The 17,051-nt window shown below is 49.4% G+C and overlaps 1 protein-coding gene across 5 annotated transcripts in view; it reads left to right on the forward strand.

Annotated features, from left to right (window-relative positions):
* Nucleotides 1-1,472: 1,472 nt before the first annotated feature.
* EMID1 (EMI domain containing 1) overlaps nt 1,473-17,051 on the forward strand; it is a 71,740-nt gene continuing 56,161 nt past the window's right edge. The window contains exons 1-2 of one of the 5 annotated variants that reach the window (XR_014002957.1): nt 1,473-2,315; nt 16,127-16,240. Coding sequence is in view for 4 of the 5 variants with exons in the window: in XM_081174983.1 (XP_081031109.1) it covers nt 2,185-2,315; nt 16,127-16,240 (245 nt within the window). In the remaining variant the exon portion in view is untranslated. The remainder of the gene's footprint in view (nt 2,316-16,126; nt 16,241-17,051) is intronic. The other 4 variants (XM_081174983.1, XM_081174985.1, XM_081174982.1 and 1 more) reach the window with 4 other exon arrangements.

The following is a 17,051-nucleotide window of genomic DNA, read 5'->3' on the forward strand; positions in this document are numbered from 1 at the left end:
AGTGGGGGTCTTGGCTGCTCAGCAAGAGGCCTTTCCCAGGCAAAATCTCTTCATGCACTGCTCCCATAGAAGAACGCACAAGGTTATCTCCATGCAAGATGGCACCTCAACTGCTCCTAGTACCAACCTTGACCCTTTGGAGCATCTCCATAAACTGTCCCCCCCCCCCAAGGCTGGGATGATGTTCCTTCCACCCAGGACTACCAGAAGCTGCCCCTAAGTCACTTTAGCACACACACAGTGCCACAAAGCAGCTGCATTGCATGATCTGAGGTTGGGGGGCACTGCAGGCCTAGAATGAGGAGAGGGCACATGGGTAGGAAAACTAAGGCCCGGGGGCCGGATATGGCCCAATCGCCTTCTCAGTCTGGCCCAAGAACAGTCTGGGAATCAGCGTGTTTTTACATGAGTAGAATGTGTCCTTTTATTTAAAATGCATCTCTGGGTTATTTGTGGGGCATAGGAATTCATTCACCCCCCCAAAAAAATATAGTCTGGCCCCCCACATGGTCTGAGGGACAGTGGACTGGCCCCCTGCTCAAAAAGTTTGCTGACCCCTGTAGCACATGCTCCAGGCGGCAGGTTAGGGGGCTGACGAACAGCATCCTGCCCTGAAGATGATGTGGTGTGGGAGAGAGAGGACAGAAAGATGTTGCAGCACACACTCTGTGCCTCCCAGGTTTTGCAGCTCCCAGCTGGTTTCTCAGCTGGGAATGATGGGAGTTGTACTTCAATACCTATGGAGTGAACCAAATTGGGGGAAACTGGTGAATGGGTTTTTTCCCCCTGGGTAAGTTTTACTGAACTTAAGTGGAGAAATAATGATGATGGGGCAATTCAACCCTTCTCTTTCCCCCTGGTTGTTCTGCCCCCTTGAGATGTCCTCCTTTGAGCTGTATTTCTCCCACAGAGGTGAAAAATATATATATAACAGGTTAAACAAGGGTCACACACTGCCGGCTCTTTTTGCAGCTCCTATGTGCAGGTACCCTCTTGGAGCAGCTTGCTGTGTCTCCCACACAAAGGAAGGGGAGCAGATTTGGGGTGCCCTTCATGACATGACGAATCTGCCCCCCTGCTTTGTAAAGGCCTCCTTTGAGGTGCAACTCCTTGGCAACAGGAAGTGGGGGAGAGAGGAGAGACGCTGGCTTCCTGAAAAAAGCCGGTCTTGTGTGTGTGTGTGATCTGAACACATCCACCCCACCCCCTAAGTCCTTTCTTTTTCTGCTTAACAAGGCCAAGAGTGAATAGGGGAACTTTTCCAGGGTTTGAACATGAAAGACTGAGCAGGGGGAGGGGGCAAATGAGGAGGGAGGGGACCCTTTGCAAGAGCCTCGGCCTCTCTCTCTCTGGTTTCCTTAATCTAGTCGGGGGGGGGCGTGAGAAAAGGGGAGGGATCTGCAGGTGAAATATATAGATATATGTTGCATTGGATATGCAACATATTTTGCAAATAAGATATTTTGCAAATAAGACAGAGGCACCTTGAACCAAAAGTAGGAAGGGTTAAGAGTTTCAGGCTAGACAAAGTTCTCCCCCACCCCTCTGCTGGAAATCCAGCCCCTGGAAGGCTACCCTTCCCCACGGCCGGGGCCCTCCGGCATGTGGGGGAGGAGGAAAGAGGAGGCCCTTTTTTTTTTTACTTTTGCGCTCTTTTGATCTATCCGGCGCAGCCTGCACGCTTTTGCACGCGCGCGCAGCAGCTGATCAGCGCCTCCTGCAGCCGAGCTGGATGTGGAGAGAAAGGAGTTGAATGCCATTTTCTCCTCCCGTGCTTTTCTTTTCTCTTTTTTAAAAGACAGATCTCATTTCTTCTTCTATTTATTTGGGGTTTGCAGCTTGTAAGCAGCAGCAGCGCGCAGCTGAGCTCTTTCCCCTCCTCGCTCTGTTTTGGCTGAAACCCCTGGATTTATTCCGGCTGTGCTTGGCACGGAGCCACCCATACTCTCTCTCTCTCTCTCTCTCTCTCTCTCTCTCTCTCCTTTGCCAAGCGGAGGACTTTTCCTCTCCCGCGGTTGCCTTGGCTGGGCGTCTCAATGAGGGCTCCTTAAGCCAGGGAGCCTTTTGCGCGTCGGGGAGGACGCACGGCTCGCTGGGGAGGTTTTCCAACCCTTCTCTCCGCCACCAGAAACACGGTTGCCTGGAGGGGGACTGGCCGGCTCTCCAGCTGCCCCGCGGCTCCTTATGGAGACGGCCGGGAGAAGGCGGCGGCGCTGGCCGGGCTGCCTCCGAGCTGCGCTGTGGCTTTGCTGCTTGCTCCCGGCGCCGGTCAGCTGCACCTGGAACCGCGCGGGGCTCCAGTACGCCAATCGGAGGTAAGGTGGGCGTGTGGTTACTCCGGGGGGGTTTAATGCGGATTGTGCTTTTTAATGCCCAGAGCTCCTTGGGCTAGGCCCATCTAATTCATCCTTCTTTCCCAGCAAGACAGATGCCTCTGGGAAGCTCGCAAGCCCTGTTGCTTTATCTCTTTGCACATAGACTGCTCCTACACAGGGGAGCTCCATTTTATTTATGGCATTCATAGGTTCAACTTTTCCTCCAAGGAGCTCAAAATGGTGTACAGGAGTGCCGGCTTGGCCCTGTGACTGTGGGTGCCTGGGGCTGTGGGCGTCATGCAATGTGCATGGCCCTGGCACCAAAATTTGTGGGTGCATGGCCCTTTCGTGGGGAATTTTGTGGGTGCTCAGGGTCCCAAGGAGTTGGCACCTATGGTGGTATGCATACCCCTTTGCAGCTTTATGTAACCCTCCACAACAGCCCTGTGAGATTGGTTAGGCTGAGAGGCAGTGACTGGCCCAAGAAGACCTAGTGAGCTTCCTGTCCAAGTGGGTATTGGAACACTGGTCTCTGCCAGGTCCTCGTCTGATGCTCTACCCATTGTGCCACACAGTCATGTTATTTCGTCAGAAAGGTTTCCATAGTGGCTAATGAACAAAACATACAAGAAGCTGCCTCAATACCGAGGCGGGTCATTGGCCCTTGTAGATCAGTGATGGTCACACTGACAGGCAGCAGCTCTCCAGGGTTTCAGGCAGGGAATATTTTCCTTGCCACATCTGCAGACGGAGCTGGCGAATGAATGTGGGACCTGCATGCAAAGCGGCTGCTTTGCCATTGAACTGCAACCCTCCCTCACTGATATTTATTGTCTTAGCTGTTGTTGCCACCCTGATGGATGAAGGGCAGTGAATAGAGGAAACAAAGAGCATAAGAAATAAAAATGGAATGAGAAAGAACAGGGCACACTCAGAGAAAAGGCTGGGCAGGGAGGAGGAGAAAAGCAAGCTCAACTCCATCAGCAGAGTAGGAGAATCTTAATCTTCGGGTTGTGGGTTCAAGCCGCACGTTGCACAAAGGATCCCTGCATTGCAATGGGGTTGGACTAAATGACCCTTGTAGCCCCTTCCAACTCTGCAATTCTATGATTCTGTGATATACCAACCAGCCGGGATGGAGAGAGTAATGGATGTGTTCACACTATGTGAATTTGCACCAACATTTCGAAAACCACCTGGGCTGCTGGCCATGAATGGGTCTGGTGGCAGTGAATTCCATAAGCTAATTGTGCTTTGTCAGCTCTGAAGTTAGGGCTAGTTCTGAAGGCATGTTTTAATAACCATATCAAAAGTTATCATAACTTTTATACTTGCAGTGAAGGAAATTAAGGAATGGTGAAATGATAGGACCTCCCCACCCCCATTTTGAATATAGTTTTAGAGCGCTCCTAATCTATATTGCAGGTCTTGCAGGGTAATGACTAATCTAGCTACTGAATTTAGGTATAAATAGCAAAGGGTAGCTGTAGTTTTGGTTCCCACATTGGCTTGGGAAGTACAAGCTATGTAGACTTGCATCAAAGCGCGAACCGGATCAAATTTACCGTATTTTTTGCACCATAACACTCACTTTTTTCCTCCTAGAAAGTAAGGGGAAATGTCTGTGCATGTTATGGAGGGAATGCCTACGGGTGGCATGCCTACGGATTTTCCTCCTCTAAAAACTACGTGCGTGTTATGGTCGGGTGCGTGTTATAGAGCGAAAAATACGGTATCTGCCATCCTTATTTGTGACATGTATTTTGGGGTAGCAAGCCTTGGTGAAAGGGCCCTTCCAAAGGTTTTGCTAGCAACATTGGCTAGCAATAAATAAAGCAAAGGACACCTTTATCAATGGACAGAGAACAACAAGGTGAGTTAAGGAAGGGTGGCCAGTGTCCAAATTCAGGTGTCATTTGCTCTTTGTTTATTTATCTGTCACATTTATATCCCACCAAGGAGCTTGAGGCAGCATACATGGCTCTCCCCCTCCTCGTTTATTCCCCACGACAACCCTGTGAGGTAGATTAGGCTGAGAGACAGTGACTGGGCCTAGCTCACTCAGTGAATTTCTGTGGCTGAGCGGGGGATTGAACCCTGGTCTCTCGGGTCTTAGTCCAACACTCTAGCCACTATACTACACTGGTGTTCCTAGCCTGGGCAGCCTCTAACACTGAAATTGGGGACCTCAGGCCCAGGGACCAAATGTGGCCCTCTGTTCCCCTTTACCTGGCCCCTGGGAATCTCCCTAGCCTTGCCTTTCACCTTCCTCCAGTGTTTTTGCCTGGCTGGGCTGTGTCCCTGAAGCCTGATGGTGATTCTTGCTTGCTTGCTTGCTTGGATGGATGGAGGACAGAGAGTCTGTAGCACAAGAAACCAGCCTGGTGTACAAAGGGAGACATTTATACCTGTTGCTCTGCCCACTCTCAATTCCCAGCATGCAGCCCCCAGGCTGAAAAAGGCTCTGGGCTCCTGCTACAAAGTCTGCTGCACCAGGTTGAGAGGGGGGAAAGAATGCGGAGGCAGGAAAGGAAGTATTTCCTACACTTTGAATGACCACAGCTAATTATAGGCATTGCCCTGATAATGTTGGGGGTGGAGCATCCTGGCTCACTCTGGGCCATCACTTGCCTGTGATGGCAATGCAGGAGTCGGGTAGCATCAAGAGCGTTGGGGCTATGGGATTTTCTGAACCGCCAAGCTGATTGCAGCCATATATGCTGATTTCTGCTTGCTGCGTTTCAAGGGGGTTCTGCTCTGGCCTTCCGTAAACACTGCAGTCAAATGGAGGGGGAGAGTGAAACTCTACTAGGTAAAGGTAAAGGACCCTGTGATCTCAACCACTGAGCCTCTTGGGCTTGCCAATCAGAAGGTTGACGGTTCAAATCCCCGTGACGGGGTGAGCTCCCATTGCTCTGTCCCAGCTCCTGCCAACCTAGCAGTTCGAAAGCACGCCAGTGCAAGTAGATAAATAGGTACCGCTGTGGCGGGAAGGTAAACGGTGTTTCCGTGCGCTCTGGTTTCCATCACGGTGTCCCTTTGCGCCAGAAGCGGTTTAGTCATGGTAGCCACATGACCCAGAAAGTTGTCTATGGACAAACGCCGGCTCCCTCGGCCTGAAAGCGAGATGAGTGCCGCACCCCATAGTCGCCTTTGACAGGGGCAGATACAGTGGTACCTCGGGTTACATATGCTTCAGGTTACAGACTCCGCTAACCCAGAAATATTGCTTCAGGTTAAGAACTTTGCTTCAGGATGAGAACAGAAATCGTGCAGCAGCGGCGCGGCGGCAGCAGGAGGTCCCATTAGCTAAAGTGGTGCTTCAGGTTAAGAACAGTTTCAGGTTAAGAACGGACCTCCGGAACGAATTAAGTACTTAACCCGAGGTACCACTGTAAATGGGTTGTGTGTATCCTTGCTAAGTTACACTCTTGACATGATTTGAGTCAGACCATTGGTCTGTCTAGCTGTCTAGTATTGTCAACACTGGCTAGATTTCAGAGAGGATTCTCTCATAGCGTTATGTGGAGATGCTGGGGATTAAACCTGGGACCTTCTGCAAAGCAAATCCTCTGCCACTGAGCTACAGCCATTCCCCTGAATGCCTTGGTTGTTTTCCTGATGAGATAGATTTTTTACTGAGCATTACGTTTTTGTACGGTGTGACTTTCTTTGGTGGCATTTTTTTCCTCTGTTAATGAATGGTGACACAGGAATATTTCAATTAAATAAAATGGCACAGGCTGCATCAAACATGTAGTTTTGGGTCATATCCATGCTATACATTTAAGGCACTTTAATAGTCACCTCTCCCCCCTGCCTTGAATCCTAGGAACAAAAGTTGTCTGCTCTGGTGGCTACTAGCCAGTGTTTGAAATTAGCCAGGTGCCAGGCACATTGTGCACTTGGCTACCGGCCACTTGCGACCAAGTGAAGATGCCTGGGCTCCAGGATGGCACCTGACGCCTCCACCATCTGCAGGTGCATGCCAGGGAATCCTTGGATCTTGACTGTTTCCACATACAGAGGATGCTCGGGTTGCGAATGTGATCCGTGCAGGATGCACGTTCGCAACCCGCAGCATTCGCAACCCGCGTCTGTGTGTCTGTGCACGTGCGGTTTGCGATATGGTGCTTCTGCGCATGTGCGAAGCACAATTTAACGCTTCTGCGCATGCTCAGCCACCGAAACCCAGAAGTAACCTGTTCCGATACTTCCAGGTTTCGGCGGTCCGCACCCCCCCCCAAAAAAAAAACGCAACCTGAAGCAGCTGTAACCCGAGGTATGACTCTACTAGCAACACATCTTGTAGAATTCTACCCATGATATTTTATCTGCACAATCAGAATGGATTTCAGGAGCCAAAAAGTCCTGTTTTGGACTCACAGCTGTCCATGGAGTCGCAGGTCAGTTTTGTGTCCAGGGCAGCCGTCTACCAGCTCCGCCTGGTTCACTCGCTGATACCCAACCTGCCCGCATACTGTCTTGCCAGAGTGATGCATGCTCTGGTTATCTGCCACTTGAACTACTGCAGTGCGCTCTACGTGGGGCTACCTTTGAAGGTGACCCAGAAACTGCAACTAATCCAGAATGCGGCAGCTAGACTGGTGACCGGCAGTGGCTGCCGGGACCTTGTAACCCTGATCCTAAAGGATATTCATTGGCTCTCAGTACGTTTCCGAGCACAATTCAAAGTGCTGGTGCTGACTTTTAAAGTCCTAAATGGCCGCAGTCCAGTATACCTAAACGAGTGTCTCTACCCCCATCATTCAGCCCGGATACCGAGGTCCAGCTCCAAGGGCCTTTTGGCGGTTCCCTCACCGCAAGAAGCAAAGTTACAGAGAACCAGGCAGAGGGCCTTCTCGGTAGTGGCACCCGCCCTGTGGAACACCCTTCAGATGTCAAGGAGATAAACAACTACAGTGGATGCTCTGGTTCACGTTCGCAACCTGCAGCGTTCGCAACCCGTGTCTGTGCATGCACGGTTTGCGGTTTGGTGCTTCTGCGCATGCCCAAACATGATTTAGCACTTCTGCGCATGCGTGACCGCCGAAACCCAGAAGTAACCCATTCCGGTACTTCTGGGTTTCGGCGTTCCATAGCCCGAAAAAATGCAACCTGAAGTGGCTGTAACCCGAGGTATGACTGTATACAACTTTTATACGTTATCTGAAGGCAGCCCTGTATTGGGAAGTCTTTAATGTTTAATGCTTTATTATGGTTTATATATTTTGTAAGCCACCCAGAGCGGCTGGGGAAACCCAGCCAGATGGGCGGGGTATAAATAATAAAATTGTTGTTGTTGTTGAAAAATATGACTTGTATCCGTCTGGGCCAAAAATGGCAACTAGGCATTCTGTTATGGCGACTGCAATCCTGGCTTAAGGAGCCATTTGGTGCCTAGCTTACATATCTGAGTTTCTAGCACTCCTGCCAGCCACAATGGCTGTCCTCTGCCTCCACAGTCAGAGGCAGCAGTGCTTCTGAGTACCAGTTGCTGGAAACCGCAGGAGGGGGGGGGGAGAGGACTCTTGTGTTTGAATCCTGCTTGCAGGTTTCCCACAGGTGTCTGTTTGGCCACTGTGAGTCCAGGATGCTGGACTAGATGGGCCATTGGCCTGATCCAGCAGGGTTCTTACGTCCTTTCTTGGGGAGGGGCAGCCCTGCCTTAAGGGAGAGCATCCCTTTCAGCCAGCGGCAATGCTGGCCAGATGACGTTCCTCCCCAGACCAGGCAGCCTGCCTCCCAGGCGTCATGGGAACCGTGTCTAGGGAGGTCTTGCAGCTGGAGAGCGGAATCGAGACAGCCTCAGAGCGCTTCTTGCGGTGGGCCCAGGGGTTTTTTTGGGGGGGGGAGGGAGGGAACAGAAGATCAGGGAGACCTACTCATTAACTCCACTTGGCCACTGGCGCCCGTCCCTCTTGGCGGGCTGGGATCTTGGCCACAGGGGCGGCCCTGATGCTGAGTGTTCACATTCCACGAGCGCGAGGGACAACCCCTTCCAGCTGCTCTGGGCTGAGCGGTTGTTGGCCAGCCACCCACTCACCCACAAGCCTGCAGCATCAGGACCAAAACAGGCCTGATTGACAGGAGGAAGGCAAGGCATAAAGAGGCTTTTGTGATGGGCTGGGGGGGGCAGTGGTGAGGGTGTCGCATGGCCTCGCTCCAGGAGGTAGGTGGTGGCCGTGGGGCTGGCGTGATGCTGAGGAGGAATGTGACAGGAATGTCAGAAGTAGGGGAGTTGTCGTCGTCCGTCCCCCTTCATCAACCCTAGACTGGAACCAGTCCCTGGGCAAGTGTGTGCTCAAGAGATGGGGCTGTGTCGGCCTTTAACAGTAAGCACCTTGACCCCTGTGAGACTCTACTCCACCCTCCAAAAAAAGTATCAGAGCGACTTAGTAAGTTTCCCGTTCTCATTGAGCCCTTGGACAGCAGACTGAGAAGGCACACAGGGGTCAGAGTCTGGCGACCTCACTCCATTCGTTCTGCTGTGGCAGGCCTGCTCCATCAGGTCTCCTCTCCTCTCCTTTCTTTTTTTTTTAAATATAAATTTTATTAGTATTTTCCACACAACGACATAATAATAAAATAATAATAATAATAACAATTTATTATTTGTACCCCGCCCATCTGGCTGGGTTTCCCCAGCCGCTCTGGGCGGCTTCCACAAAGATCAAAAATACACTAAGATGTCACACATTAAAAACTTCCCTGAAGCCTTAAGATGTCTTCTGAATGTCAGGTAGTTGTTTATCATTTTGACATCTGATGGGAGGGCGTTCCACAGGGCGGGCGCCACTACCGAGAAGGCCCTCTTCCTGGTTGCCTGTAGCTTTGCTACATGAAAAATATCGAAAAATAACAATACACAAAATACAAAAACCGACATTCAAAAAACAAACAAACAAAAATCCATATCTTACAAGTTAATAATATAAACACAGAAAAACAAACATTGACTTCCACCAATCCCACAGTGCCTCCCTTACCTCTCATTGTGTCTTCTTTCCTTATATCTATCCTAGCATCCAGATATAAATCCCTCTTTCTTATCATTTCACTTCATAAGGTTATTCCTTACTTACGTGGCAAGGGAGACACCTTGATCATGAAGGTCTCCTCTCCTTTCAGCTGTCATAGAATCCTAGAGTTGGAAGGGACCTGTCTTTTGCCATGCTTTCCCTATATGCATGCATTTCAGTGATGTAGGCAGGCCATTTCCTTTTGGGAATGAATGGAGCCCTGTCTGTAGGTGGTCTTTTCTGGTTGAAGGACTGTGCGGGGCAGTGGTTGCTGGGCAGCCGAATCCTTGCCTCTCATGCTGTGTGGAATGACAGACGTTGCTTGAGGTTCCTTTGATCTTGCTCCATCCCTGAGGCTGCAACACAATGAAGCTTCTGCTGGGATGCTGGCTTGAGCCTCTGGGGTTATGTAAAAGGTGGAGGAATGCATGATTTGGGGCTGAACTGGTGTGTAGGGGAAGAGACAGACCCCAGCCCTTATAAATTTGGCTTATGGTGAGTCAGCAAAGTGTCAAGCCAACATTTGCAACAAACCTGTGGGTTGTTGTTGTTTTAAGTGGTGAATTTCAGGAAGCTCAACAACTCTGCGGGAAAGCTTTTCAAGAGGGATTGCAGCGAAAGCAATAGAGGGTTGCTGCGTCCAATGTTAGCCCTACTCCGGGTAGACCCACTGAAATGGCAGTATATGGCTACTGCTATGGCATCGGGCTACAACTTCATCATCACCGTTGACTACATTGACTAGGGAAAGGTCAGAGGGAAACAAAATACCTTATATTCCGGGAATTTGTCTAACCCACTTTTTGAAGCCGTTCAAGTTGGTGGCAGTCACTACCTCCTGTGGGAGAGAGTTCCACAGATTAACAATGCACTGGTTGAATAAGTCCTTTCTTTTATCTGTCTTGTCTTTCCCAACATTCAGCCTTGTTGGACTTTCACAAATTCTAATTTTATGCAAAGAGGATTTTTTTTTCTTAATCCACTTTCTCCGTAATTTTATACATTTCTATCGTGTCACCTCCTTCTTGCCTTTTCTATAAGCCTAAAAAGTTCAAGTTCAGGAATGGGGCACAGAGGGGGCGTTAACTCTTTCCACCCACTGTGTTCTCACCAAAAATCTTCCCCCCAGCTGCTATTGGTCCCAGGAGGGGCAATTTTTCTCAAGGCTGTGGTGTGGGAAGCAAATATTAACTGGGCTCCAAAGTCCTAATTTTGTCAGTAGTGTTTCTATTTTACAATCCCTTTAAGAACCATACAGATGATGCATTTGATGTGATTTGCCATTTGACCCTCAGCCCCTTTTGGGTAGTGTGCTCCCGTGTGAAACTGCCTTCTGCCAGCTCCCACCGATTTACTGCAAGAGGAACACTGGTGAAGTGGTCCAGGCTTATGGAGGGGGGGAGTCAAAGACCCCTTACTATTTCTGCAGCTGCAGCATCCCAGCAGAGATCTTGCCTCCAGCATCTTAGAACCACCCAATCAGCACAAAAGGGGAGTTTTCTAGCCACTAAGAAGCCGTCTCCTCCTCCTTTGTGCTGATGGGAACCAATCAGAGCGAAAGGAGGTGAGCCAGCCAATGAGGGTGGGCTCCTATGGTCCTTCTGGAGGAGAGGCCTGGGAAGAACACCAAGGAGGTATTTAGGAACCCTGAAAAACAAACCAGGGGCTTCTGTCTCAAGAGAATGGCATGTGAATTCTGCTGCGTACAATGGAACTTTGCAGAAAGCACCGCCTGGGTCACTCTTAAAGATGACATTGGAGCGCTCCAAATCATTTGCCCATCTGCGTGCGCAGGGAATAGTCGATCTAGCTGAAAGGCAACGCATCGAGATCTGCATTGACTGTTGCAATGTTGTTGTTATTATCAAATAATTGTAAAATAGTTGTACAGTGGTACCTCGGGTTAAGAACTTAATTTGTTCTGGAGGTCCGTTCTTAACCTGAAACTGTTCTTAACCTGAAGCAGCACTTTAGCTAATGGGGCCTCCTGCTGCCGCTGCGCCGCTGCTGCACGATTTCTGTTCTCATCCTAAAGCAAAGTTCTTAACCCGAGGTACTATTTCTGGGTCTGTAACCTGAGTCTGTAACCTGAAGCATCTGTAACCCGGGGTACCACTGTATAATCAAAGAAGGGGGAGTGACTGTGTCTCCCACGAAGGGACCCTGCAGTTGTGAATTTGCTGCTACAGTAATCATAGAATCATAGAGTTGGAATAGACCACAAGGGCCATCGAGTCCAACCCCCTGCCAAGCAGGAAACACCACCAGAGCACTCCTGACATATGGTTGTCAAGCCTCTGCTTAAAGACCTCCAAAGAAGGCCACTCCTTGGCAGCAAATTCCACTGTCGAACAGCTCTTACTGTCAGGAAGTTCTTCCTAATGTTTAGGTGGAATCTTCTTTCTTGTAGTTTGGATCCATTGCTCCGTGTCCGCTTCTCTGGAGCAGCAGAAAACAACCTTTCTCCCTCCTCTATATGACATCCTTTTATATATTTGAACATGGCTATCATATCACCCCTTAACCTCCTCTTCTCCAGGCTAAACATGCCCAGCTCCCTTAGCCGTTCCTCATAAGGCATCGTTTCCAGGCCTTTGACCATTTTGGTTGCCCTCCTCTGGACACGTTCCAGTTTGTCAGTGTCCTTCTTGAACTGTGGTGCCCAGAACTGGACACAGTACTCCAGGTGAGGTCTGACCAGAGCAGAATACAGTGGCACTATTACTTCCCTTGATCTAGATGCTATACTCCTATTGATGCAGCCCAGAATTGCATTGGCTTTTATAGCTGCCGCGTCACACTGTTGGCTCATGTCAAGTTTGTGGTCAACCAAGACTCCTAGATCCTTTTCACATGTACTGCTCTCAAGCCAGGTGTCACCCATCTTGTATTTGTGCCTCTCATTTTTTTTGCCCAAGTGCAATACTTTACATTTCTCCCTGATAAAGTTCATCTTGTTTGTTTTGGCCCAGTTCTCTAATGATAAGGAAGCAGGTCTCTAGCCCACAAGCAATGGCAAAATCTGTGGTCCTCCATATATTGTTAGACTCCCAACACCCTCCAGTCCAACATCCTGGGATGATGAGAGTTGGAGTCCAATAACATCAGTTGAGCATGCCACAGGGTCCCCGTGCCTTATTTACACACTTGCCCCACAGGCCTGAGGTGTCTGTTGCCTCCATCAGAGACATGGCAGTGCAATCCTTGCAAACTTACTCGCGTGCAAATTGCACTTTATCACCGTGTGGCTTATTCCCAGGTAAGTGTCTCTATGCGGGCAGCAACCATTTTGCGTGAGGGTTCTGTTCCCGGCTCTCGAGTGTGTTGGCGGAGAGCATCTAAGTGTCCCTGCCCCGTTCCGCTTCTGATCTGCCTTCATGCATCAATTGGACGTGCTTAAAATAGAATGGCAGGACGTGAGTGGTGCTGTGGGTTAAACCACAGAGCCTAGGACTTGCCTATCAGAAGGTCGGGGGTTCGAATCCCCGCGACGGGGTGAGCTCCCGTTGCTCAGTCCCAGCTCCTGCCAACCTAGCAGTTCGAAAGCATGTCAAAGTGCAAGTAGATAAATAGGTACCGCTCCGGCGGGAAGGTAAACAGCGTTTCCGTGCACTGCTCTGGTTCGCTAGAAGCGGCTTAGTCATGCTGGCCACATGACCCGGAAGCTGTACACCGACTCCCTCGGCCAATAAAGCGAGATGAGCACCGCAACCCCATAGTCAGCCATGACTGGACCTAGTGGTCAGGGGTCCCTTTATCTTTACTAAAACAGAATGGCACCCTTATTTTCCAGAAACCACGGTGGTGGTGCTGAATCCCGAAGAATGCAGCAGGTCTATCAGCTCACACTTGTGAGATTTTTAAAAAGGCATCCCCTCCCCCTGGAAGGGCAAACTGGGATTTGCTGGGACATGTACCACCAAACTGGGGCAGCTTAGGGAGGGGAAGGCTACTAGCCAAGATCTGCCAGCACAATTGGAGGCAGTGATGTTTCTGAAAACCACAATTCTCTTGTGTGCCGGTCCTGGTTACAGGTTCTCTGCTGGAGCATCTGGTTGGTCCCTGTGAGAGCAGGATGCTGGACTAGACGGGCCATTGGCCTAATCCAGGCAGGCTCTTCTTGTGTTCTTAAGCCTTTCATAAATCGGAACCCCTTGGAGTGATGCCTCGACACATCGCTGACATCAGGCCCTTGCTGTTCTGAGCCTGCTCGGCCGCCCCCAGCTCTTGACCTGCTGAAAGGTCTCCATTTAGATTAGATCAGGGCTTGAAAGGTGACCTCCAGATTCCATGTGTTTTGGCAACCTCGGGATCTCACATTACCTGACCCTTTTGCTGGCTCTCCTGGAAAAGCTTGCAGTTGCCTGGAATTCAGAGACTTAACGTGTCTCGTATATGCGCGCCAGATGGATGGAGAGAGTAGCAATGCTAGGTCCTGTGAACCCCCCACAAGGCGAGTGAGTATTTCCTTTCTCCATCCTGCCAGTCAGGGATTTATGACTCTGGCACGGAAAATTACAGACCTCTCAAGAGCAAGACTTGGCACCAGGTTTCTGGGGCTGGAGGGAATTCCCCTTCCTGTTTGCTCTCTGGAATGCTTAATCGCCTCTCCAGGGCCCTTTTCCAGCCTTTTCAAGTTCTCGCTCTCTCCTCCCCTATATTATGGGCACACACACACACACACACACACACACACACACACACACACACCCCTCTTCCTTGCTCAGACTATGGAGAGGCAGTTCAGTTCAGTGCCAGCGGGGTGTTCATCTGGCAACTCGCAGTGTTTTGGTTTCTTGGACCGAGTAAGGTGTCAATCACGAACTAGGGAAAGTCTGGGCTGGGAATATTCCTAGGGTCATGAAGGCTTTGCACACTGGTTTTAACTGCATGTTGTTGCTTCGGTGTTGTAGCCATTAGGGGCTTGGTGGGAGGGTGCTGGCCTCCTCACCATAGGTGCCAACTCCTAGGGGACGAGCTCCCTTCGTCCGCCCCCCCCAAATTGAGGGGGCCCAGCATTGCCATTCAAATAGTGTGAGTGCACCCCCGTCATGTGATCCGTTATACAGGGCAGGACTTACCTGCCCCCTTCCCAATATTTTATTCAGGTTGGCACCCCTGCCCCTCATTGAGATTCTAGCTCTTGCCTTGAATTTTCTTTCGTTAGGGTGGGGGAACCAAAAGAGTAGGGGGAAGATGAAATGATTGACTTGTAAGGGACCTTTGAGGTCATCTGAACAGCCAAAAACATAAGAGCCTAGTGCAGGGGTCAGCAAGGTTTACTGGCCATGGGCCAGATCACTCCCGTGGAGATCATCCGTGGGCCGGACTAGTGCAGCGCGATACCAGAAATTGCATCTGCGCATGTCCGCGGTGCCAGAAATTGCTTCTGCGCATGCCCAGATGCCGAAAATAGTTCCTGCAAAGAAGCAATTTTTGGCATCTGGGCATGCGCAGAAGTGATTTCTGGTATCTGCACGTGCATAGATGTGGTTCTGGCACCGCTCGGTGAGTCCCTGTGCCGCACTGTGCTTGTTTAGCGGGTGGCTCAGTTTGGGGGTGGCTCGTGGGCCAGTAAAATGGTCTTCATGGACTGGATCCAGTCCATGGGCCGCACGTTGCCAACCCCTGGCCTAGTGGCTGGGTCAGGTCAACCCCCCGTGTAGCCCGGCATCCTGGACTCAGGGGTAGACACAGCGCTGCTTGTTCGCACAAGTGTTTTGCACCTTCCACCCAATGGCATCCTCGTCAGAAGGCAAGGATGGTAATGGTGAGGAACGATCAATGATGCTACTGTAGATAATCTCATAGAATCATCGAGTTGTCCCAAAGAAACCAGAGTCCTTTCTGTTGGGGATAATTCAGACTGAAATTCCAAGGTTTCAAAAAAGGTTGTTTATGTATGCCACTACTGCAGCCTGTGTTTTGTTAGCCCCCAAATGGAAAACGAGCGAGGTCCCAACTACAGAAGATTGGCAACTTAAGTTGACAGAATATGCGCAGCTTGCAGACTTAACATACAGAGTAAGAGAACAAGAAGAACATACGTTTAGAGAAGATTGGAAAATGTTCATTGAATATATGGGAAATAACTGTGTACAGCTGAAAACGCTGGCAGCATTAAGATAAGTTCAACAGTGTAAATAAGTTATGATGGATGCAATAATGGAATACTGAATGGTATAGTTTCTGTAAAATATGCAGGGATTTATGATATGTAAAATGAACTGTGGAAGAGAAGAAGGGAAGTCATTGATATCTTAAGGATATAAAAGTGAGTACTTTAAATTGGAAAACATATATATATATATATTTATCTATCGATCAATTGATAGATCAATATATATATATATATATATATATATATATATATATATATATATATATATATATGAGAGGGGGGGGGAATTGTAAAGCTACAAGGTACCCCCAAGTCCAACCCCCTGCAATACAAGAATCTCAGCTAAGGCATCCATGATAGATGGCGATGGAGCTGGGATAGAAGGACTAAAGAGATCCCTGGGGTACCTCGGACCTATGTTGTTCAGGGCTTTGTCAATTAATAAAAGGACCTTGAACCTGGCTTGGCTGTAAGTGGGTTCTAATGGTGGTGTGGCATGTTGTCACTCAGATGCCCCCACCAGCAGTCTGGCCACCACATTCTGCTGCAGCTGGAGCTTCCAGAAGCTTCTAGACCAGGCACATAACACGAGGGCAAAGGCATATTCTGCCTCCGCTGCTGTTCTTCGGCAACTGGTGATCCATCCTGTGTCTCTTGCCTCTTTTCAGGAATTGGTGTTCTTACACTGTCACCCGGACGGTTTCCTGTCATATCCAGAATGGCACCTACCTCCAGAGAGTGTTCCAGAGCTGCTGGTGGCCCACGACTTGCACGGGGGGCAGGTGAGGAAGCCGAAAGCATTGGACCAGCCTCCCACATCCTTTCCAGCCTGTTTGCCTTCCCATGCACCCTGAAACATGGAAACCGAGCTCTGCCTCCCTCCATTTCCAAACGAGTGGGTCATGTTTGACGGGTCGGTGGGGCTTGACACCTGCCAGTCACCCAGTGTCATATCTACAGCTGGTGGGTGGGGCTTGGCCAAAATGGCCCCACAGGTCAAACTACGAGGTGCAGTGGGTCCGTTGAGGCCCATTGGCTGGTGGTTTCCTTGCTTTAAGGCCTCTGTTGCCAATGCCATTTATTTATTTATCCTTACATTTACTCTTTTTATTTCATAAAATGTGCATACAGTGGTACCTTGGTTCTCAAACTTAATCCATTCCAGAAGTCTGTTCCAAAACCAAAGCGTTCCAAAACCAAGGCACGCTTTCCCACAGGAAGTAATGCAAAACGGATTAATCCGTTCCAGACTTTTAAAAACAACAGCAATTTAAGATGAATTTTACTATCTAACGAGACCATTGATCCATAATATGAAAGCAGTAATCAATTTACTGTACTATAAAATAAATAAGACAGTATTGTAGATGATAAAAATTAAAATTAACATTTTTTTCTTACCTGCACTGATGACAGTCATTGTTTGGATGGGGGGCTTTTATCCATTTCTGCAGTCACACAATCAGTCAGAATCAGTAGCTGAACTGGGTTCCACACAGTCACAAAAACAAATTAACCCAAAAAACCTTAGAAACAAAAGTGCAAAATAAATAGCAAAAACAAAAGCGCCAAACTTAATCAGTTCTGGAAGTC

This window comes from Podarcis bocagei, assembly GCF_964188305.1.
Source record: "Podarcis bocagei genome assembly, chromosome: 16".
Taxonomy (NCBI): Eukaryota; Metazoa; Chordata; class Lepidosauria; order Squamata; family Lacertidae; genus Podarcis; species Podarcis bocagei.